The following is a 26,014-nucleotide window of genomic DNA, read 5'->3' as shown; positions in this document are numbered from 1 at the left end:
CTCTTTATGGAGCCGACGACGCAGGCCACGGCCCAGTTGCCCATTGCAACTGCTTTTCCCTAGGAGGCTCCCCTGGCTACCACAAACGTGTCATCCGCGTAACCAACGACGTGGCAGCCAGGGGGGAGGGCCACACGGAGCACTTTGTCGTAAGCGGCGTTCCATAGCAGGGGGCCCAGCACGGACCCCTGCGGAACGCCGCACGACATGTCCCTCCGCTGCTGGAGTCCGGTTTTATCCCGGAACTCCAGCACCCTGTCCCGGAAGTAGTCCCGACTGGGCGCTCCGGCTAAGCGCAATCTGATTGATCAACTTTAACCGTTAATAACTCGATAAATAATGATCTGAGCCAAAATTGAAAAAGGAACTTTTACTTTAAAATTTCATCTTTTTTTTGCTTCCTGAAATACACTCGACGCCAAAATTAAGGGATCACCTATTCTGACTCCGAAAAATAGGCGTAACTAAAGAAAGTGTAACTTTGTTAAAAATAATCGTAAAAAAATTTAAAAAAAACCATTTTAAACCTTGTAATCTCTAGTTTTAAGATTGATAAGTTATTAAACGATATACAGATTGTTTATAAAGTTACGTGGATTTAAATGGGGATGCATTAAGTCTCAAAATTTTTTACAAACTTTGGAACGCTCCACGACGCAAAATAAAAATTGCACGCAAATACGATTTACAGCATTTGAAAGCATAGATCTTTATGTTTAATTTGCGTTTTTGTTGAGTATTGTACGATTTTTTATCACTGTTAGGCAACACTGAAGCAAAAATGACCTCTTTTGCTTCAATGTTGAATAATTCAGTGAATAAAAATCATACAACGCTCAACAAAAACGCAAATAAAAGGTAAAGATTCACAGATTTTGAATGCTGTAATAAATGCTGCCGCATTTTTATAAAATTTTGATTTTGCGCCGTAAAGCTTGCACAGTTAGTAAAAAAAATCCGGCAAATATCAAAATCTTATAAAAACTTTGCTAAGTTGTACAGCATGAAATTGCACATAAATATAGTTTACAGTATTTGAAAGCGTGTATCTTTATCTTTAATTTGCATTTTTGTTGAGCTTTGTACGATTTTTTTTCACTGAATTATTCAGCACTGAAGCAAAAATGGTTCCTTTTTTCAATTCCTTTTTTCAGTTCCTTTTTAAATAAATCGGTGAATAAAAATCGTACAATACTCAACAAGTACGCAAATTAAAAATAAACATTTACGCTTTTGGACGCTGTAAACTACATTTGTGTGCAATTTTTAATTCACGTTAAATAAACTCTCAAAGTTTGTAATAAATTTTGCCACATCTTTATTTTTATCCGTATAGCTCCGTAAAATATCAGTATATGTTTAAAGTCAAAATTAAAATTGTATGTAGAAACATTAATGCGTTTTAAAACATATGATTTATCATTTTTGTTGATTTATCATGTTACACTCCTTTTTGGAGAATAACTGTAGATGACCTTTTAATTTTGCTGTTGAACGCTTACTTAATTTTTGCTGAAGTCGATATTTGAATTTTGTAAAAAAAAAAAAGATTATAAAACGGCCTTACAGGACTCATTATAAAGGGCGAAATCTTTCGATTATTTGAGTTGGTTTTTCTCAAAGATTCTTTTACACTAGAAACTAAAGGAAAAAATTCAAGAAAGATTTTTAAAAATTAAAAATTTGCAAAATGAAAAGTTTTTTATAATGAAACATTAAAAACATCGTAGATTATTATTAAATTATTAAATTTTTTTAAAGGAAATTTTTAACTTTATGTTAATTTGAATGGCAAACAATTTGCAACTTCCTAAATTTATTTCAATTTTGCATATTTGTAATTGTTTTAAATCTTTTGAATTTCTTACTTTATTTCCTAATGTAAAAGAATCTTCGAGAAAAATAAACTTAAATAATCGAAAAATTTCACCCTTAAAGGTGAGCTCTGGAAGATCGTTTTATAATTTTTTTTTTACAAAGTTCAAATATCGATTTCAGCAAAGATTAAGTGAGCGTTCAACAGCAAAATTAAAGGATCACTTACAGTTACTCTCCAAAAAAGAGTTTAACATGATAAATTAACAAAAATGATAAATCATATGTTTTAAAACGCATTACAGCTTAATGTTTCTACATACAATTTTAATTTCGACTTTGAAAACATATACTGATTTTTTACGGAGCTATACGGATAAAAAAAAGATACGGCAAAATTTATTTCGAATTTTGCAAGTTTATTTAACGTGAATTAAAAATTGCACACAAATACAGTTTACAGCGTACGAAAGCGTGAAGCTTTATTTTTGCGTACTTGTTGAACATTGTAAGATTGTTATTCACCGATTTATTCAACATTGAAAAAAAGAACCATTTTTGCTTTAGTGCTGAATAACACAGTAAAAAAAAATCGTACAAAGCTCAACAAAAATGCAAATTGAAGGTAAAGATACACGATTTCAGATACTGTAAATTGCATTTGTGTGCGATTTTTATTTCACGCTGTATAACTTGGCAAAATTTTTATAAGATTTTGACATTTGTTTACTAACTTTGCAAAGCTCCACGGCGCGAAAGGGTGGATCCCGATAGCACACGGAACCAATAGCACACCACCACTCACAGCGGCCGATGCCAAGAGTTTTTCTGTTGGTTGGGTTAGATAAGTCAAGATGATTAGTTGGTGGGCTATCGCACTATGCGCTATCGGATTTCGTCCGGCGCGAAATAAAAATTCCACAAAAATGCGGTTAACAGCATTCAAAAGCGTGAATCTTTACTTTTAATTTGCGTTTTTGTTGAGCGTTGTATGATTTTTATTTGTCAAATTATTCAACATTAAAGTAAGAGAAGCCATTTTTGCTTCAGTGTTGCCTAACTCAGTAAAAAAGAATCGTATAACGCTCAACAAAAACGCAAATTAAAGATAAAGATCTACGCTTTTGGACGCTATAAACCACATTTGCAATTTTTATTTCGCGTCTTGGAGCTTTGCAAAAAATGTTGAGATTTGACGCATCTCTATTTAAATCCACGTAATTTCATAAACAATCTGTAAATCGTTTAATGTCTTATCAATTTCTAAACTAGATATTTTAAGCTTTAAAATGCTTTTTTAAAATTTTTTTACTATCATTTTTGACAAAGTTACACTTTCTTGAATTACGCTTATTTTTCGGAGTCAGAATAGGTGATCCCTTAATTTTAGCGTCGAGTGTATTTATGATGCGTTAGGGGACATCCTGTATATATTCCGACTTTAAGGTATTGTTACTAATAAATACATATTTATGCTCTTGAAATAGAATATACATGTTCAATCGTTTGTAGTTTTAAAAAAAACGTTTTAAAGATAATTATTAAACATAACTATATGTTTACTTTAAAATTAACGCTGTTAAAAGCTTTGAAAATAAAATTAGAAACTTTCCAGCATTTTAGAAACAAATCACTTTCATAACTTTCATTTGTTGTAAATTGATAACTCGGTTACAGCAATAGCATGCAGGAGAACAATAGCATACCTGTGAACTGTTATGTTAGACTGACTTAAATATAGAATTATTTATTATAAATATGACTATGGTTATAATTATGCATGTGTTAAAATAGTCCCTGCCAAAATATGTCTCTATAATAGTCCATACGTACGAATCCCGACAACATATGTCCCCATATTAACCCATTGCTGCTGATAAAGCGGGAAGCACACACTCTTGCATAGCTGCATAACCATATGCATAAGGAAATTGATTGGGCCATTATCGCATGCATAAGAAAATGGACCAATCAACTTCTTTATACATTTGGTTATGCAACTATGCAAAAGTGTGTGCCAGAGTCTTTACTGTATAGTTTTTTTAAATAGATCGTACAGGTTCGATGGTTTGTAATTTTGAGACAAACGGTTTAGAGATAATTGATAAATATATCTAAAGTCTTGAGTACTTTCCAACTCTTGTTCAGTTGCATCAATGTTACAGATATTTACGTCTTGAAAGTATAATTATGTTCAGCAATTATCTCTATATCGTTTTTTCTCAAAACTACAAACTATCGAACCTGTACGGTCTATTTTAAAAACATAAAGTTATCAGCAACAATGGGTTAATTTACAGTAAATCTGACTACGTCCTGACAAAAAAAAATTAATAGAAAACGATGAAAAAAATTCTATCGTTTTGAATCAGGTTTCTGAATCTGGATTTTTTATTTGATTATACGGAATTAACAATAGACGGTGCATCGGTTTTAATCTACATTATCAATACACTTTTAATCAGATTGTATATGAATTATCGCATACAAATTACTACGTTGCCAATTGTTCTGAAAATCATTATTGTATTCAATCCGTTTTAATTGTTTTTAATCCGTAATCTTGATTCGGATTTTCCAATTGGGTATACCGTATTAACAATAGACTGTGTATCGATTTTAATCTGCATTACCGATACTTTCAATCAGATTGTATGTGAAATATAGACAAGTACATTCTCAATCATTCTAAAAATAATATATCGTTATTGTATTTAATCGGTTTTAATAGTTTTTAATCCGGATTTTCTGAGCCGCCTATTTCTGAGCGGAGCCAGTAATGTGGAGTACTCGGAAAAAGGTTACAACACTGCCTTATGCCAATGCAGAGGCCCGTACGGGGCTCATCTTACAGAACGAGAAGGCTGATGGGTCTCTGAGTGCCCTTTCTTTATAGACTGCATCTTATCCACGAGAAACCGGTCGCGCTCGGCTGCGGCAACAGCGCACACTAACGCTTGACGAACGCGCGTCCGCGAGTGTACGCAATACCGGCGCGTGAAATGGTGGCGCCTAGTGGAACGCCGCCACAACTGATGTAATGGAATAAATTTTTTAATGGTAAATATTTTAATGTATTAAAGTTATTACAATTAATATTGTTTTGAGTTATGTTATGTAAAACTGTGAAAATTTATCATGTTATAGGTTAGAATTAGACATTATATCTTGTATCTTATTTGTGTCCATTGTGTGTTACGTTTAACTCTTAAACACGTAAGTGGGTCTGAGAGACCCCATATGAAGTTTTGAACGCTTGCTATGTGAAGACGGAATGAGATAGGAGGTTCGGACCAAGACGTAAAAAAAGTTTGAAATCTCCTCTTTTGATTGATATAGTTGATCAACTTTTTTGGTCAACTAGAATTCGAACGGCACGGCAGCAAAGTTTTGTTAGGGTCAATGCGACCCATATAGTGTGTAAGTAAAACTTTTTTTGTGAGTATTTTACATAGAAAAGCTGGACAAAATACGTTCGAACAGGTCGGTTTGCGGATGTTACTCCCATATACTCTGTCTAAAGTTGGAATACTATAAAATGCTGTAGAAAAGGGAGTTTTTCCGAAATATATCATGAAACACATCAATCTTCAATTTTAGACACGATTTAATCAAAAATACCTTATATTCGCCTTGTTACATAAGTACATTTTTTAGTAGAAATGACAATAATATAATTTTTTTTGAAAGTATAAATCTTTAGCTTTAAAACGCCGTATTGTAAAGTTCTTCAAAGTTTTTTGTTGCAAAGATATGATTTTTTTTTTAAAGTGGATTTTTAAATGCCCAAAAATACCTCATATTCTCTATGTTACATAATTATACTTTTTAAAAGGAATGACTTTGCCAAATTTTATTTTAAAAGTGTGACTCTTTAGCTTTAAAACACCGTATTTGAAAGTCCTTAAACGTTTTTTGTTGCAAAGATATGATTTTTTTAAAGGAAAAGTGGATTTTTGACCATTTTCTCATTTTTGCTTAATGGTTTTGCTTTTATAACTTCACAATAAATTATTTTTTGGCAATGCCAATTGTGCAGTCACACTCCTGAGATTTTGAACTTTTGTTTAAAAAAAAATCGTAGAAAAATATTGATTGTAATCAAAGTTATAGCTTCTCAAAGTTGGAAAAGTCTCCCAGACCCAAAAATGTGTTTCCGTATTTTACAGGATCGGTGTGTTTAAGGGTTAATATCTTTTCCTAATTTTTATATCTAAAAATTAATATTTATTCTTATTCCTAATATTTTTTCTATTGTGCGCAAGGTCTAATCTGTACAGCCAATCGCATGGTAGCCAATCAATGTTGAATAGAGTTTAACTTCTTTTACGCGATGGAAGATTTCATTGGCTACCGCGTCACGAGTAGTCCTTCCTATCGTGTTATTTGCATAGATTCTCATAGAATAAGAAATTAATGATAAATGCTAATGGACTGCGACGTTAATGCCAGTTTGATCCCGTCCATGAAATTTTCGGTTTAAAAATGTTAGACTTTATATCGGGAAAGCCATATACAAACCTATAAGTAATTTTGCCTGTAAATGACATGTAGAGAACGTAGTCCTTCCTATTGTGTTATACGCATAGATTCTGTATCGGGAAAGTTAAATACAAATCCATAAGCAATTTCGCCTGTACATGACATGTAGAGACCGTAGTTCTTTCTATCGTGTTATTTGCATAGATTCCCATAGAATCGGCAAATGAGAAATTAACGATAGAAACGAGTAGAATATCTTCAGTTATTTATTAATAAACTACTGTACCTGGGAATTTTTGATTGGTAAATATTTATTTTGAATAGTATATGAGAAATTCAATATCAGAAATAACCTATAGGAAACTATACATATCACTGTGTTAATTCCGAATTAAATGCGTACGTCAGATAGTATGGAATTGAAATCGATAGAATAACTACCGTGTTATCTATATAAGAAACAGATCCGGTTGAATTCGATTGAAAACGCTAAGATTTGTATTATTACTCTTTCTTGGTGACAGATAGACCTGTTAAAAAACGATACATTCCCATAGAAATCCTTTCGAGCTTAATCGGTTTTTTTTTATCAGGGATATACACAGTTCCCAAAATATATATGTTCCCATATTACTCCAGTGTTTCTAATAAGTATGTTTTTAAAATAAATCGTACTTTGTGTCATTATATCTTTAGTGTTCAATGGACATAAAGTATTGAATGGCAGAAAGAATAATGTAAAGTTTTGTCGGAACATCGTGCATGCATGGACGTGTTTCGTTCGGAAATTACTTTTGTAACCATCGATTGCATCATAATCGGCTGCCGTTAAAACTTTGCATTCCTAATACTTTTTGCACCTTATATTTTCGAATTCCGATTTCTTATTTTCGCAATTTGATTTTGGATTTTTGCATATTATATTTGACTTTTAAATGCTGAATTATTATTATATTGTGGAATGGCCGTAATGTCCCTAAGGGAGTCAACATTTCACGACGTTTACACATCACCATTATTTGGGTTTAATAACATCCGTATAGTTATGAAATTGGCAAATTACAGTCGTTATATTCTTTAGAGGAATACTTATAATTGGCCAATTTTATAACATCGATGTTATAACTTCGGCGTAAATCGGATCATGTAAATGTAGTAGTTGATTGCGTTTAGACAGTTCGATTTAGACATAAATTATAACATCGTTATAATTTACGTAAACATATAGTTATGTTTAACAATTACCGTTTTTCTCAAAATTTCAAACGATTGAACCTGTATTGTCTATTTCAAGGGCAGAAATATGTATTTATTAACAACAGATTAATATGGGGACATGTATTTTGGCGGGAATTGTACATATGGGCTATTATAGTGACTTGGATGTAACGTGAATCAAACAGTGTCACCCAATAGCTATAATTGATAATTATGCCGTATTTTCCATAATAATAATCAATTTGTATAACTTTTAACATTGTTAGCATATTATTCTTTTGCATATAGATGGTGATACAAGGATTTAAGGTTAACATCCAAGTTCCTATAATAACCCATATGTACAATTCCCGCCAAAATATATGTGCCCATATTAACCTATTGTTACTAATAAATACATATTTACTTAGTGAAAGATAACAGGTTGAAAAGACGTCAAATCAACGTCTATAGACGTCTATTTGACGTTTTTTTAACTTGCATTTCTCAATGAGTATGCCCTAGAAATAGTTTACATAGGTTCAATCGTTTGCAGTTTTGAGAAAAACGATACAAAGATAATTGCTAAACATAATTATATTTTCAAAACATAAATATCTGCTATAGTAATGTAATTGAACAACAGTTAAAAAGTAGTCAAGACCTCAACACATTTATAATTATTACCACAATCATATTTATATTAAATAATTCCATATTTAAGTCAGTCCAACATAACAGTTCACAGGTATGCTATTGTTCTTCTGCATTCTAATGTTGCAACCGAGTTATATTATTAATTTACAACAAATAAAAGTTATGAACGTAATTCGTTTCTAAAATGCTGGAAACTGTCTAATTTTATTTTTAACGCTTTTAACAATGTTAATTTTAAAGTAAACATATAGTTATGTTTAACAATTATCTTTAAACCGTTTTTCTCAAAACTACAAACGATTAAACCTGTACAGTCTACATCAAAGTCCATATTTATAAATATGTATTTATTAGTAACAATGGGTTACATATGTGGGGACATATATTTTGGCGGGAATAGTACATATGGGATATTATAGGGACATATTTTAGCGGGAACTATCTTAACACATTCATAATTACAACCATAGTCATATTTATAATAAATTAACCCATTGTTGCTGATAACTTTATGTTTTTGAAGTAGACCTTACAAGTTCGATTGTTTGTAGTTTTGAGAAAAACGATATAGAGATGATTGCTTAACATAATTATATTTTTAAGATGTAAATATCTTCAACATTGATGTAACTGAACAAGAGTTGGAAAGTACTCAAGACTTTAGGTATGTTTATCAATTATCTCTAAACCGTTTGTCTCAAAACTACAAACTATCGAATCTGTACAGTCTATTTCAAAAACATATACAGTTATAAGTAACAATGGGTTAATATGGGAACATATTTTGGCAGGACTATCTTAACACATGCATAATTATAACCATAGTCATATTTCTCATGTTACATGAGAACATGACATTATGATAGGTTTGGAGAGACATGAGGTGGCGCTGGGTTGCACTTGCAGCTCTATGGCCCACACACGAACCAGTTCTTGTAATATGTTCTTAAATAAACGTCTCTTCTTAAAGTATTCTATATTATTATTGCCCATGGCGCAGTCGTAAAAGAAGAAGAAAAGAAGAATTAGATTAACGGTATCCAAAAAGCAGGCGTAAAGTTATACTGCAGAAGTGAAGGGAAAATACAAAAGATCGGAAAAAATACCCAACGAAGCAACATCGACGCACACACATCTTCTACAGTCGTCCAAAATGTCGATGGCGGGTGATCTAGAGATAAACTGGAAAAATTTTAAGAGATCGTTCGAGATGTACATGATGGCATGAGAGCCTCAGAGCTGACAGAAGAAGCCAGAGCAGCACTCTTGCTTTATTGCATAGGAGATGAAGTGTGTGACGTAGTCAAGACACTAGAGCTCACGGATGCCGAAAAGAAAAGTTGCACGACATTGTTAACAAAACTGGAAGCACATTTCTTACCAAAGAGCAATGTAAGTGCGGAAACACAAAAATTCAACTCAAGAATATAGTTGCAAAACAAGACATTTGACACGTTCCTCGGAGATTTTTGGAAGCTAGCAGCGTTGTGCAAATTCGGGGCAATGAAAAACCGCTTAATAAAAGATAGAATAGTCAGCGAAATTAGCAGCAAAAAAGTGCAGGACAGGTTATTGAGAGAGATAGACCTTACGCTAACAAAGGCAATCGACATTTGCAGAGCGGTAGAGTACACTGAGTAGCACTTAAAAAACCTGTCAAATAAAATTCAAATCTTGGAAGTCGACGAGATCAAGAAGAAAAAAGAACAATACAGCAGGACCGGCACCAAATTGAAAACCAGAGAAAGTGGATCTTTAAAGGTGGGACCGAGTGCACAATGGGTAAACTTTGGCCGCTGCAGGGTGCAGCACGATAGAGGTAGATGTCCAGCGTTCGGTAAGAAGTGCGCAAAGTGTAATCACTTTGCAAAGGTCTGTAAAACTTGCCAACAAATAGATTGCGTAAAAGATAATAGTAGTGACGTGGACATAGATAAATATATTATCAGTGCGTTAACCGTTAACAATCTAGATACTAACTGGTATGAATGCGTACAAATTAAAAATTGTAACAAGATTATAAAATTTAAGTTAGATACTGGAGCGAGAATAAACGTGATTCCAGAAAAAATTTACAAAAAGTTGAAGTTAGATAAAAAACTCGATCTAATAAATGCAGTAGTCACAATCTAGGGAGGTCAAGAATTAAAAGTTTTAAGCGCGTGCACACTCAAGGTAGAATTTTGTAACAAAACATATCCGGTAAAATTTGTTATTATGAAATTGGGAATCAAAGTGGCTCCATTATTAAGCAAAGAAACATGCAAAAAATTTAACCTGTTAAAACGTATAAAAATTGATGAAATAGAAGCAACAGATAATATTATCAATAAAAATACTGATTTTTTTCAAGGCATAGGGAAAACGAAAAATAAAGAATGTAAATTTAAACTTAAGAGATAATTATACACGAAAAGTAGTGCCCTGTCTTAAAAGACCTTTTCAATTATTAAATAAATTAAAAGTAGAATTAAACAAAATGGAATATGACGGCATAATAGAAAAGGTTATTAAACCCACTGAGTTTGTAAATCCTATTGTACTGGTTCAGAAGCCACATGGAGCAATAAGAGTCTTCCTCGATTCACAAAATTTAAATAAATCTCTTATGCGAGAACATTATAGTTTATCTACATTTGAGGAAATTGTGCATGATATGGAGGGAGTTCGAGTAAAAATTTTATATATAATTATACATGACCATATCTAAATCATTATATATGATCATGTACAAAATTAATAAGTTGAACGAACTTACCTAAGTGAAGTTCGACTGTAATTATGCTGTCTCGTCCGGATGGATAACTCATGTAGTGCGCTCCCCTGCGCAAGCATTAACAGGCGATTTTAAAAGATTGAGAAAGCGCGCGCGTGTCGCGCCACCGCCGCGCGCTCGGGTCCCCGCCGCGCGTGTGCTTCATATTTTTAAAGCTACAAATCTGAAAGAGGGGTTGGGAGGGGAGGGAGTTATCCATCCGGACGAGACAGCATAATTACAGTCGAACTTTACTTAGGTAAGTTCGTTCAACTTATTAATTATGCAACGTCTCGTCCGGATGGATAACTCATGTAGATATTTAAAGCCTCAGATTTGTCTAGCTAAGGTTTAATGATATAGAAAGAGTGTGTTATAACTTGAACATCTTTAAGCTTACAATATTTTTAATAAAAATTCTTATGTAGGATTAAGAATAGATGCCTGAAAAGCCGGTTCGCTAATTATCGGGCGCTTATAGAAGCGCGCAAAGACTTCGGAGGAACTGCTCCAGTTAGCAGTCCTACGGATTTCCTGTAAGCTAATGCCTTTGCTGGCCGCTCGAGAGGTCGAAGCATGGCGAGTTGAGTAGGCCGAGAAAATGGAAGTATCTATGCCCGCAGCTGCTAGTTCGGTCTTAATCCACCGACCCAGGGACTGAGAAGTGACTGGTTTATGCGGTGGACGAGTAGAGATAAAAAGAGAATCTACTTCTCCCCGTCTGAGACTCTGCGTGCGGTCCAGATAAGATTTGACCATGGAAAAAAGGCATAGCTCCGGTTTGTCCAGAAAGGGTTTAAAAACAAGCAAGGGTTGATATTTTCCGACTCCGGAAGTTTTGATCCTTGCTGGGATTTTAATAACCAAAGAATCCGAAAAGGAGATATTCGAAATTTGTATTGCTGCCAATGTCTGCAACCTTTGAGCAGTTGTGAGTGCGAGCAAGGTTGCAAGCTTTCTTAAGAGTAATTCCAGTGAGAGATTGTCGTGGGGATATAGAGAGGCCAAGCGGGTAACTACCAGGGCCGTATCCCAGATAAAGTCGTAGCGTGGACGTTGCGGCTTTAGTGCCGCAATCCCCTTGAAGAATCTCCTTACAAGCGGGTGAGAACTTATCTCGTTCACCGAAAGTAAGGAAATGGCCGAACGAACCGTATTTAGGCTGGAGTAGGATCGACTACTGGCAGCTGATATTGATAAGAATTCTAGGACTGCCGAAGGCGATGGGCAGAAGCAGTCAATTTGATTTTGCTTGCAATAAAGCCACCAAAGTTTAATCGGCCTGGAGTATTGAGTCTTCGTGGCTTGCGTGAGTGCGATGGACGCAAGTGTTACCTCCATTGCCGATGTCGGTGTACCTTTGGCTATGAAGGCCTGACGGATAATTTCGCAACTGCCAGGGTAATCCTGTCCCAAGCCGGATGAATCTCCCTGAAAGGAGATGTTAACATATTAATGTTCGGCTCGAGGTAAACCGGTTGATCGATAATAAGACGGGTAATCAGTGGGAACCAAGGTTGAGCGGGCCACCAGGGAACCACTATGACTCCTTCCGCTCTGTCCGTAATGATCTTTCGAAGAACTCGCAGAATTAAAGCGAAAGGGGGAAATGCAAAGAAGCGAAACTCACTCCAATTTATTGAGAATGCATTCACTGTAAAAGCTAGCGGGTCTGGAAACCAGGACACAAATCGTGGGCATTTCGCATTTATTGATGAAGCGAATAAATCGATGTCGAAAGGACCTAGAGAGGACTCGATCTTATCGAAAGAATCTCGGCTCAAGGACCATTCCGTCTCTTCTGAGACAACGCGTGATTCCGCATCTGCTTCAAAATTCTGGGCCGATGGAATATACGAGGCATAAATATATAGATTGCACTCTGCGCACCATTCCCAAATTTTGCGAGCAAGCTCTGATAGATGGGGAAACTTAATTGACCCCATTCGATTTATGTATGAAAGAGCGGTGGAGTTATCTAGTCTTATTAGAAGATTACAATTTCTTAGGTGAGATGCGAAACATCTCAAAGCGTGAAAGACGGCAAGGAGTTCTAAGAAATTGATGTGATTTTGTCTGTCCTCTGCAGACCAAAACCCATGGGTGCGAGATTCACCCGAAACGGCTCCCCAGCCCATTAGGGAGGCGTCCGTAAAAATTTCTAAGCTGAAGTGACCTGAGCGAATGAAGTTACACTGGGAAAGGTCTTCGAAGATCGCTTGCCACCACCATAGATCTTCTTTAATTGATTCCGGCAGGACCATACGGGTCTCAAAATTTTCCTCTGCAGCTGCGAGAGCTAAAAATTTTGCTCTTTCCAATCTCTTGGTATGTAGAATTCCATATTGCACCGCTGGACAGACTGAAATCAGAGATCCAATGTAGCTAACAAAACGTCGAATCTTACAAGAGTTAATATTTAAAAAATAAAGAGTTAATTGTAAAAGATTATTTCTTTTGTCCAACGGTATAGAGATGGAGAGCTGCTCTGAATTGAATATGAGGCCTAAAAACCGACAGGATTTTGATGGAGAAAGAACACTTTTCTGTTTGTTAATTAAAAATCCCAAAGAAGCTAGAAGATCTATGGTTGCAGAAATATTTCGTATACATGCCGTCTGAGATGGTGCAAGAAGAAGAAAGTCGTCCAGATAGACGACTGACAGGAAGCCCTTCTCTCTCAAGGATGATATTACAGGCTTTAAAATTTTTGTAAAAATATAAGGAGCCGAAGCGAAGCCAAAAGGCAGAACCCTGAATTGGAAAAGCTGACTTTGAAATTTAAATCGGAGAAATATCCTATGCTCCGGACAGACCGGTACAAGATGGTAGGCATCTTGCAGATCGACCGAGGCGAGGAAGTCACCTGGAGAAAGAAGACGAATGACTGCCTTCCAATTCTCCATTTTGAAATGTGGAGCAATAATAAATTTATTCAAGCCCTTTAAATTAAGGATAAACCTCCACCCCCCGGTTTCCTGACTACAAAAAAGGATGACAGGAATTGGCCTTCACAGCCTGATACTGGCTCTATCGCACCTTTGCTACAGAGCCTAGCGATTTTCTGACGGCATATTGAGACTTCTGTCTCTGAAAGGTGGATTGACGGCTCGGATGCCTGGAGAGGGGGATGGTGCCTAAATGGCAGCTTGTAACCGCAGATTCCCTGCAAGATTACTGGATCGGTCGTAATTTCCATCCATTTTGAAACAAAAAGGTTTAGTCTGCCAGCAATGTTTACCTGGCTGTCAACTAACGCCTCCTCGACCTCGATCTGTGATAGTTCGACGATCGGCGACTGCTGCTCGACGCCCCTGTTTTCCTTGTCGCCGACGGTTTTGTTTTCAAAGCAGGGGCTCGGGAGTTTCCCGACGTGGATGGAGCCGTCTGTGCCGGTAATTTAATCGGTTGCTGCACCCTCTTGGAGATCGTCAAGGATGTGCTAACAATATCCCTGGCCGATTTCTCCATTGATGTTGCCTTTTTTATTTCTTCACCAAAGGAAGAGCCAAACAGAAAGTTGTCCGCTGGAATGGCGTCTGCAGTGGACTTGGCCAAGGTATTAAAGGCCGGTTTTATCAGGGCTCTTCTTGACAAAAAGAGGCGATAGAAAAGATCCGCCAAGAGCTGAGCGCCGTCAGCGATTTTACTAATTGCCATTCGAACTTCCGGGTTGAGAAATTGCTGTATTTCCGGTCTGAGGAGGTCAGATATTGCTTCTCCTAAGGCGAACAAGGCGGTACCTACTTGATTTTGATTTAAACAGCTGTACTCGTCCCTTTTAACTATGACATTGTTTTTTAATGCCGATTTACACTCAAGGTTGAGTTTGGGAGCCCTGAGGAAAGCGAAATCTTCGGGGGGAGAATACTTCTTGAGTAATACCTCCCGCTGACTCGTAGGCAAACCCTTACGGGTAAGGTCAGTCCATTTCTGGCTGACCATATTGTTCCAGGGTCGAAGGTCCGTTGCCTCTGAATCGGGCCCGAACAGATCCTTGGAAAGATCCACCGAAACCTCGTCAGGTCTCGTGGAAACCGGGGCCGCAGCGTTTGCCGGAGGAGGCGAAGAAGGTGATTCTTCCGTCGACGGGTCAATCACCGTTGCTGCAGAAACGAGGGGGTATTCCGATTAGTCGGAAAAGGTTGTGTCAACTCCTCTGTCCGGTATACGGAACTGGGATGTTATACACACCTGAGACGTGTGGATCTTTCAACCTCTCTCGAACTATCGAGATGGATTCCGGATCATTGTCGCTTTCATCCTTCAAGCTGACCCTTGAAGTTTCCTCGTCGTTTACCTCCCGAACCTCCGGGGACGTCTGTTCCGACTGCGAAAATGACAAAGAGGAAGAGCCGCGGGGGACCCTAACCTCACTCCTGGATAAAATCTCTATAAGATGCGATAACTTATCTTCCAATCCTGCAAAACGGTCTCTAGACTCGGACCTCTTTCTCTTCCTTGACTTACGATCGGATTTACCCATCTGGCTAGAGTAAACTATTCTTAACAAGGATCAAAAACTAAACGCACTGTTAACGCTGTGCACAACAGGAAAACAATGAAGCACACGCGCGGCGGGGACCCGAGCGCGCGGCGGTGGCGCGACACGCGCGCGCTTTCTCAATCTTTTAAAATCGCCTGTTAATGCTTGCGCAGGGGAGCGCACTACATGCGTTATCCATCCGGACGAGACGTTGCATAATTCGTCTTTATATAACCATGTATGAACATATATGAACATATATGATACAAAAAATTTATTTAAGGAATATTCACTTTAATATTGTCAAAAACAGTTTTTTTAATGTTAAATCTTAAATAAAATAGAAATGTTACTTAAAGTAAAAAAAAAATTGGGAATCTTTCTCAAGAATTTTTTTTCGGAAATTTTTAAGCCATCTATCCAAGTCGTAATCTCGCCCAAAGTTGATTAACCTGTAAAACCGCTGCGAACTGATACGTCGTAATGATCTGTGAACACTTTATGTTAACACATACATATCAAGTTAATATATGTTATTGAAAAGATGAAACATATATTTAAAGCATATTATTCATATAAACATTTCTAAAATTATACTTTTTTACGATTATGATTTGAATGGATAACCGCTTGAAAATTTTCGAAAAAATTCTTGAGAAAGATTCTCAATCTTTCTTACTTTAAAAAATATTTTTATTTTATTTAATAGTAAAAAACGTTTTTTTTGCAATATTAAAATAAATATTTATAAATAAATATTTTTTTCGTAAAAAAGTTTTCAAGTCAGCGAAAGCAATACGTCGGGAGCAGGCTTCAAAAATTTTGTAAATAAGATGAACATTTTCAAAACATCTAAATGTAAACGTACTTTGTATTTGCGATAAAAGACGCATTATGCTTGCGCAAAAAAAATTTATCTTACAAACAAACTTTGCAGTTAATTTTTAATCTTTGGAAGTTCTTGTGCTCTTTAATTCCTATTTTAAAATCAAAATTATTGTTAGTAAATAATATTTTAATCAATAATACATAATTACAATAATTTTATAAATAATTAAAATACAAGAAATTAAATTAACCTCTCTGCTGATATTTGCAAGCCAACGATAATCACAAATTCAACTTACATTACGGAACACAGCATAGTTAGTTACAGTGTTACCAACTTTATGATTAAAAGACTATTTTCAATAAAACTTTTGGAACACACCCAGAATAATGCGCATACCGCCAGGACCTAGCCGCCTAATAACAGCCAATGCGTAAGCGACAGCGGCGATAAGTGGGCTGCGACATTGCGGGCCTCCCACAGGATCGAGGATTGATGCTCACTTGTGCCGTGAGCGTGTTCTGGGCCAGAGAGCAGAAGTTAAATCATGAGGGGACGCAAAAAGAGTTTCCGTGCCGCGCCGAAGGATGAGACGAGCGTAACTCAAGTATTGTAAAGTCACCGATTTAGCGATCGAGGACGAGTGACATCGCGACTAGCAGAATTAAGTAGAGTCCTGTAATCGCCGCGTATTCGCGTAGAATGTTGTAACGTCCGTCAACGTAACAGTCGTTGCTGCCGCGACGTCGCTCGCCGTATTAACGCAGTTTCTTTAGTTCCGGTATTCGCGCCTGTATCGCCACAGCCAAACCGTTGTTGTATTGTAAGTTCTTGTAATTGTGTGTGCGAATTTTGTGTGATTTCGCGGGTTGAATGTAGCTGAATAACGGTAGTAGCAGTGAGAGAAGTCGCGAGATCTTTCGGTTAGCGTGTGCATGAGTTATTTCGCAATAGTCCGCCTTGATGTGTGCACTTTCTCCCGCGGCGACCGCCTCGCCGAGGCGATTGGATCGTTACGCTTGTGACTGCTGTAGGATACCGTCCGATTATTGAGCCGTTTCGAGTAACATTCCGCGATTCTGTAACGAATTCCGCACGTTGGCAAACCGCGTGCGAGGTTTTGTATTCTACTAACCCGAGGATTCCAAATATACGTTGTTATTCTCTTTGTTAATTCTTGCCTCGTTATTTTTCGATTCTCCTTTACTCTCTCTCAATCATCACCTGCCCGCACCGACCCCCTCCCGCACCTCTACCGACTTAGCAGGGAGTTACCAGACTGGCGTATCGTTACCGCTTATGGTCATTAACGTTAAGGTAGAGTCGCGAAATTAATGAATTGGAAAGAGTGGCACGCTCTCTCGTGCCTGGTGCCCAATTCCGTACGCTAATAATTACTTGAGAGAGATAAATATTGCGTTCCTGAATTATACTGTGAGCAGGCAACAAAGACTTGTGTCAGGTGCGTAAAAACACCGTCATACTATATAAAAAAAACAGGCGCGCCAAGTACATTGCTGCTAGAGATTTTGCCCATCTTTAATTTTATAGTATATATTTATATATGTTGTTACGTCCCGACCGAGCGCGGTCGCCGTTGAGCAGAATACGCGCGTTTCGGCGAAACTGGCTGTTTCGAAGCCTAAGCTTCGGGGGCTCCACAGCCCAGGAGCGGATCGCGTGGCCGGATTTACCGGCGGACGGGCCCGATTTTCCGCGACCGATGGCCTAGTGAGGGGAGTTTTGTAACCTTAGAGGGTGTGCCGTGAGAGCGCAAGTATGGTGGCGTCAGAGTCGTTCCAGGGACTATCTCCTTCTCGTATTAAATACGTTATGAATTCTTCCAACTCGTGGGGGCAACGGTCATAATCAAGAAGGTGGCGGCGGGCAGCTACGGGCGCGTGGCAAGAATCGCACTTTTGCGGGTTGTATGGATGGCCAAGATGGATATAGTCAGTAATTACCCCGAGATAATCTCCCTTCTTGATGCTCGAGTGCTTGCTTTTACACTCGAGGCATAATACTGTTGATTCGTCGTTGCAAAAATACAGAGAGGTTACGCACTGGGCACTGCGTAACCATATACCAAATGAGCGATTCGCTTCGCGTTGGGCACGGACCGAGAAAATGGCAATGCGCGGCGATGGGCACATACTCTAATTTACCGTATATGACTATTATTCTTCGGGGCATAAACACGTGCACGTCTTTTCGATCTCTATTATAGTAGGGTCAATGTTAAGGTATGGCTTGTCTTCTGAGTTGTACAAATGACGCGCGAGATCGTTCAGTGCTTCGTAGCACTCGACGCAGTCAACCGCGGTCTCCGGAAATGAGATTAAACGATTGCAGGACGAGCAGCGTATGGCTTCTTCGTCCCCACCGACAATTAAATAGTGACGCGTGATTGAGTTGTAAAATACGCGGTCGCAAGGGGGTAGGTTATTTTGGCACCTGTCGCAAATGATAGTGTGATTAATTTGGTGCTGATGGAAGGTGGCTATTCTACACAACGCGGAGTTAAGTCAATTGAAGTATGGGGCTTGGGTTGAAAAATACGCGTTATGTTACATGCCTTATTGGGCGTTGCGACTTAGCTTTTAGAATGACGATTGCTGCTGAGACTGTTGCCTATGCCTTGGTGGCCGCTCTGGTCAGGTGATGATCGTCCTCGTCCTTCTCGGCTGTCCGGTTGTCTTCGGGTCTCTTCGGACCGTGGTACTTCTGTTTATGCACTACACTCGCGTCACGGTGTAGCATGCATGGAAGCGGGGGAGGTTAAGCGTGGAAATTGAGCGAAAGCGTTTGTGTATAAACTACCCTTTTATTACTACAATATAAAGGGTAAAAGAAGCGAGTTACAAAAGCACAATTTAAAACTACGACTACATTAAAATTAAAGCTTTATTTTAAGCTCCGCTTACAGTAAAATTTAAAATCAAGGTGGATCTAGGGTTAGGCTTAGAATTAGAATTAGAATGTGTCTTGATTTAGAATTTGAGTTAGAATTTGAATTAAAATGGATTTTCGAGTTAGAGTTAAAATTGGAATTAGAATGACTTGCTTAAATTGATTAGCGCGAACTAGTAGCTCGGGGGAACTCGGTTGCTACAATTGCGACACGGAACCGTCCCGGCTACACTAGCCCTAATCTCTACTGTCGAGTTCGAACTGCCCGGAGTCGCGGGCTGCATCCCTATTTGGGGGTTATACGATTTTGAGACAAAGCTCTGGAAAAAGCGCGGCAAGTCGGTACTCTTAGTGGGGGTTGCTGCTGATGCAACCACCACTCAGATTTCTTAAATGAGGAAACTCAAATTCAAGTGCCGTGCGAGCGGACTTCTCCGCCGCGACCATCCGGCACTGAGAAATGTCAAGGAAACGTCAGTTCACAATTTTATGACTTTAACGGTCGCGCAACAGATTTCTCTGTCGCGGTAGTTTTCAAGTGCCGTGTAAGCGGACTTCTCCGCCGCAACCATTCGGCGCTGGAAAATGTTGGATTGAGATTTTATTACTTTTCGAATGTCGTGGGCGCAGTTTTCCTCTAACGACCCTCCGTCACTGGAAAATGTTAAATATGATTTTACGACTTACTGGCCGTGCGTGCAGATCACTTTGCCGCGACTATCCGGCGCTGGGAAATGTTAAATAGACATTAGTCTGTGATTTTTATGACTTACTGGCCGTGCCTGCAGATCACTCTGCCGCGACTATCCGGCGCTGGAAAATGTTAAGAACAGGATGCGACCTGACAGTTGAATTTGTTAGCAAATGCCGGCTTGCCCGTCTGTTCAATATCGGTGTCGAAAAATTTATACCCGCAACGTCGCGGACGTGACAATGTATAACTACAAGCTAACTTAAAATAACATATTGGTCCCGAAGCTAGCATATTTGTATTCGAATTCTGAGACGATTCTTCCTTTTGCAAAAATTTGTTTGGAGCTTTGTTTTTAAGTTACAAGAAGAATTAATTGACGTATGATGGTTCGAATACAAGTGGTAGACAGGGGCGGCGCGACTCACTGTTACACGCGGGTGTTTCCATGAGGCGCTTTCTGCACTCAAATGACTGACAAAAGTACACAAACAGCACATTTTTATTTAAACTTTCTCTCTCCCTCTCTCTCTCTCTCTCTCTCTCTCTCTCTCTGTCACTTTAATTATGCTACATTTAACTTGTTAAATTTTGATCTCTGTCATCAGGCCGTCAAATATTGGGATTACCGTGAAATCTTCAAATTTACATTATTATAATGAATGTATGCCCGCGAATAATAAAATTTAATACAAATGAGATTACTTAAATATCATTTGCAAGTTAAAAGTAGCACATTTAAAACGCACAAGAAAGGAAGGAAGGAGAGAGAGAAAGAAAGAGGGGGAGGGGCGTTCGTACAAGTTTAAGCACGTTTACTCACCTACCATCCCACACGGCGATCAGCTTATTGTTTCCACGATGCGACAGTTCAATTAAATTTTGTCCTCTATCTGGGTTTATCGCTTGAAATTGTTTTACATTTTACCACATTTATACTATTTACTCTGCACTTGATCGATAAACGCGGAACGACGCCACGAACCGATCGATCAACTTTATTAATTACTCTTAATCACTACAATCATTCGATGCGTTAAAATTACTCAAAGAAACACGTGTTTACATTATGATCGCACAACACGTGTTCATTTGACGATATCAAGCAGTTGACTGGATGTTATTGGTTATGTCGTTATAAGGATGTCGAACGATTGGTTAAAGCCATAAGTTAAAACGTGGCAATTTAAAATGAAAATATTGATTAATACGATTTACATTAATACAATTCATTAGAAAAATGTTGCAAAATGCATGTTTATCATTATTTATTAAAAATTGTATGATCCATAAGTGACTTTAACACCGCCCAAGTGGCCTATCCAGGATGAGTCTCTCGGCCGATCCCAAGCCCGGATAAAGGAGGAGGGTTGGACACTGGGCTAACATCCTGGTCCTGTAAAAAACCCAACGTTAAGGAAGTCAAGGAAAATGTAGCCGGACGGATTCTGTGTTGACAATAAGGCAAGCCCAAGGACAAACGATTTAGGAAACATAATATCAATCAGTTTACGTGGAATGTACTATCGCTGTACTGGCCTGGAGCCTTGAAAATGTTAACGGAGGAGCTCAAAAAATACAAAGCGCACATAACGGCTAAGAGGTCAAGTGGATCAGGAGGGGCATGCTTCAGAAGAAAGAACACGATGTATACTATAGCTGTCATAAAGCACGTGTTTGGCATCGGATTTGTGGTGGATAAGAAGGTTAAGCAAATCTTGGTGCTAGATTTCGTCCCTATGAATGAAAGAGCGTGCTGTCTACGTGTGAAAGGCAGATTCTTCAATATGATTATTATAAACGTGCATGCCCCAACTGAAGACAAAAAGGACTCGGTTAAAAATGTCTTATGAAGCCCTGGAGCAGTGTTGGAAATAATGGATTAATAAATGTAATTAATTACAATTACAATTACTTTAATTGTAATTACAATGTAATTATAATTAAATTGTAATTATAATTACATTGTAATTGTAATTGAAGTAATTACAATTACAATAATTGTTGAATTACAATTACATTTAATTTAATTACAATTATAATTGTAATTGCATAGGATTACTTTCACAATTATATTAACCAAAATTATAAGTTGATTGCAGATTTCACATTACTTATGCTTAAATACATATTTACTTTAATGAGCACTGTTCAAGACGCGAATGTTGTCAAAACTCAATTTAGCGGCACATAACTCGAAAAACCTGCTACGTCACCACGGATCTAGTCGCCGATGTTTACGCGGAAACCGCATTTATTTATTTTTGGCGCACATTCCTAGTCTGAAATTATCAATCAATAACTAAGATACATGACAGCAAGTGCGCAACATCTTGCTCTCGTTGCATGTCATATAGCAGCTTGTGAGTGGTGATATTATAATTCATTTGTTTATCGAAATTCAGTTGTTCTGTAATGTATAAATCCAAATGACGACATACACACAAATATGAATATGACTTTGCTTGATGGAACATTTTTTCAACTTGTACCTAATAAATCAACATCAAGAAATATTATTGCAACATGTATAAAGTGTCTACCAAATAATGTTAAAGTTAAAGGTTATCGGAATTGTACATCAAATTTTGTAACTCATTTAAAAAGAAAACATGGAAACGATGTTGTAGAAGAGTATAAAGTCTACACAAAGAGAAAAAAGACATTAAACAGTGAACCATCAACATCAACACGGTCTGAAACATCAAAATCAAATATATATTTACAAGAAAATTTTGATAGTGATATAGTTAAGTTTTTTGCACATTCAATGATTTCTTTAAGATGCATAGAAGATCTTTATTTCGTGAAGCATCTTAAAAATGCTCATCATGCTAAATCAGATTTAAATATAATGGCCCGCCGAACATTAGGGCGCCGCTTATCAGAATATTACGTCTTTCAAACATCACAAATTGAAATAGAATTAAGGAAAATTGATTATATATGTACCACAATAGATATTTGGTCTGGTCGCAAGAGAAGTTTTTTAGGAGTAACTTCACACTGGATTATACTTGAAGATTTAAAGAGAAGTTTAAAAGCTCTGGCCTGCCGCAGATTTTATGGAACACACAACTTTGAACGAATTACTCAATTAGTTAATAAAATACATACAGAATATGGTTTGAATAACAACAAAATTGTTGCTTCAATAACAGACAACGTGAAGTAATTTTGTCAAGGCTTTCAAAACATTTGGTATTCGTCCTGAATGTATAATAGTGCAAGATAACCTTGAAGATAATGCCGTATTTCTAAGAATAGTAGCAGAAAATAGTTCCGACAAAGAAGAATTTATATCAACAGATGATGAGCAAGAAAATGTTATGGATAATCTGCGTTTACTATTACATTTACGATGTTGTGTCCACATATTAAATTTAATTATTACTACTAATGCCTGTAAGGTTTTGAAAAAAGAAGCGAATACTCCATTATCATCTATACAACAAAATGTTTTAAATAAATGTAATATTTTATGGAAGAAAAGTAATTTTTCAAAAACTGCTGAAATTATTAAAAGTACATTGGGTTTCTCATTGAGCAAACCTGTGGAAACACGATGGAACAGTTTATATGATAGTTTGAAACAAATTTCGAATTGTACAGAAAAAATGTAATACTTTATAAAACACTAGGTTTAAAAAATCCTTTATGTAACAGTGAATTTGAATATATTGAAAAATATTTGTGTTGTGCAAAATGGATAGTTGAAGCATTAGACATTCTTCAAAGTGAAAAAAAAAACAGTTATTATGGCATTTTGTTCCTTACTTTATTAGCTTTAAGAAAGAATCTTCAAAAACTTACTCGAAATACTTTTTGTTTTTGTAAATCACTTCGAGATATTTACCTTGAAAGCATAGAAGCATGATTTTCAAATTTCTTTAGCTTATCTGGACCCCTAGCAGAGAATGCCGTTATAGCCCTATTAAGTTTCCCGCGGTTTAAAAATAAGTGGTTTGTATGTATTTAAGGAACATTTTCGACTTAAAAATTTATTTGTGACAATTTTGTCACAACAATTTTGCTTAGAATCAAGTTCTTTTGCAACCACACAAATCATAACAAAAAAAGATGAATTTTATAATTTTGAAGACTCAGATAAATGTCTCAATTAGTTAGCGTTTTCTGCGAAATCAAAAGCTGAACAGATGATTGCCACTTATTTTGCAGATGAAAATCGAAACCTAGATATGTTAAAAAAGTACCCTAAAATAAAAAACGTTTTTTTAAAATACAATACTTTTCTCTCTTCTTCGGGTCCAGTTGAAAGACTTTTTTTGTATGCAACGATGATTAACAGCCAAAAGCAAATTGTCTTTTAGATCAAATGTTCGAAAAGAGAGTTGTTTTAAAAGCTAACTTAAATTATGAACAAAATTAAGTCAGTATCTTTAATTTCTTAGACCGTACTATGTTAATTAAATTAAAAGTATTAATTGTTAATTTCATATTCCAAATTATCAAAATTATATCCAAATCAAATGTATTATCTACACAGTTACATACAAATTATAGGTTAATTTCTTAATAAATTGTTTTTCAATTACAATCTACCCAACACTAAATAATTTATTTATTTATTTCAGTTAATATAATTGTAAAAGTAATCGTATGCAATTACAATTATAATTGTAATTGAACTAAATGTAATTGCGACCCAATAATTATTGTAATTATAATTACTTTAATTACAATTCCAATGTAATTGTAATTATAATGTAATTGTAATTATATTGTAATTGCAATTAAAATAATTGTAATTGTAATTAATTACATTTATGCCCAACACTGCCCTGGAGAAGCTATATGACAGCAAACCAAAGAACGACGTGAAGATCCTAATAAAAAACTTCAACGCACAGATCGGACGGGAGTAGACCTATTGCGAATGTGCTAGTAAACATAACATACATGAGAGGACCAATGACAACGGGAGCAGATTTGCTAACTTCGCAATATCGAGGCGTATGTTTATAGGCAGCACAAAATTTGAGCATAAAGACATCCACAAAATTATATGGAAAGGACCTGATGATAATGTGAGGAACCAGATTGACCATATATTACTAGACAGCCGTCATGTATCTAACGTTCTTGATGTTAGATACTACAGAGGAGTGAATCAAATCGGATCACTTCCTCGTTGGGGCCAAGATAAGAGCCAGGATATCCACTGCGAAAAGTTAGCGGGCAACCAGAATTAGGCGTTATAATATAGAACGCTTAAAAACTGAAGACGCGAGGGAGGCGTATGTTGCGAACCTAGAGACAAATCTCGAAACAAATCTTGAGACAAGTCTCGATGTGTCGAGGCAGCAAGGGGAAGGGATGGAAATCGACAAGCAATGGACAAACTGTAAACAAGCTATACTTCAAACCGCAGAGGCATGTCTAGGCCTTGATAGCCGTAAGAAAAATAGGGGCTGGTTTGACTCAGAGTGTGCAGCTATAACCAACAGGAAAAACGCAGCATACAGGATGGCATTGCAGAAACATAAAACAAGAAACGCTAGAAGCATACAAGAAATTAAGGAGAGAAGAGAAACGGACCCAGGAGAAAAAAGAGAGAATGGAAAACCAACAACCTCGAAGAAATAGAGCGGCTGCAACGAATGAATGAAGTGCAGAAATACTACAGGAAGATTAATGAGACACAAAGGATCTTCAAGCCTAGGTGCTATGCGTGCAGGGACAAGGAAGAGAGCCTAGTGACTGACAAACAAGAGGTGCTAGAGAAATAGTGCCAATACTTTGACAAACTGTTAAACAGGACGGAAGACCGGCACCCAGAAGACCCTGAACTACTGGAGATACGGGGCTCTGACCAGAACGACTGTCATCCCGAGCCCCAGGATATCCCATCACACGAGGAAATTCCCACTTTCCACCTCTTCATCGACTTCAAGTCGGCGGCCTACGACTCTGTTAGGAGACACAAATTATACGTGGCAATGACAGAATTTGGAATACCAGAGAAACTAAGAATGACAAAAGTCACAATGCGCTGTGTCCGAGGAATGGTAAGGGTGGACGGTGACACCTCCCGGAATTTGACATCAAAGGTGGTCTTAAGCAGGGAGACGGCCTATCAAGTACCTTGTTTAATATAGCCCTGGAAAAGATCGGACGGGATCCGATAGCGCACGGTGCGATAGCCCACCAACCAATCTTAATTTATCTAAC

The 26,014-nt window shown here is 37.1% G+C and overlaps 2 protein-coding genes across 2 annotated transcripts in view; one reads left to right on the top strand and one right to left on the bottom strand.

Annotated features, from left to right (window-relative positions):
* Window positions 1–26,014, top strand: part of LOC105204319 (tyrosine-protein phosphatase 69D) — a 309,057-nt gene that overhangs the window by 190,186 nt on the left and 92,857 nt on the right. The window lies entirely within an intron of this gene.
* Window positions 14,131–15,515, bottom strand: LOC120358633. The gene is made up of 2 exons (XM_039453420.1): window positions 15,101–15,515; window positions 14,131–15,012 (listed from the first exon to the last, which is right to left on the bottom strand). Exons 1-2 carry the CDS (start codon window positions 15,390–15,392, stop codon window positions 14,159–14,161), a joined length of 1,146 nt encoding a protein of 381 aa, XP_039309354.1. The 5' UTR covers window positions 15,393–15,515; the 3' UTR covers window positions 14,131–14,158.

The sequence above is a fragment of the Solenopsis invicta genome, chromosome 9, assembly GCF_016802725.1.
Source record: "Solenopsis invicta isolate M01_SB chromosome 9, UNIL_Sinv_3.0, whole genome shotgun sequence".
Lineage (NCBI taxonomy): Eukaryota > Metazoa > Arthropoda > Insecta > Hymenoptera > Formicidae > Solenopsis > Solenopsis invicta.
This window is presented reverse-complemented; position numbering and strand designations above follow the sequence as displayed.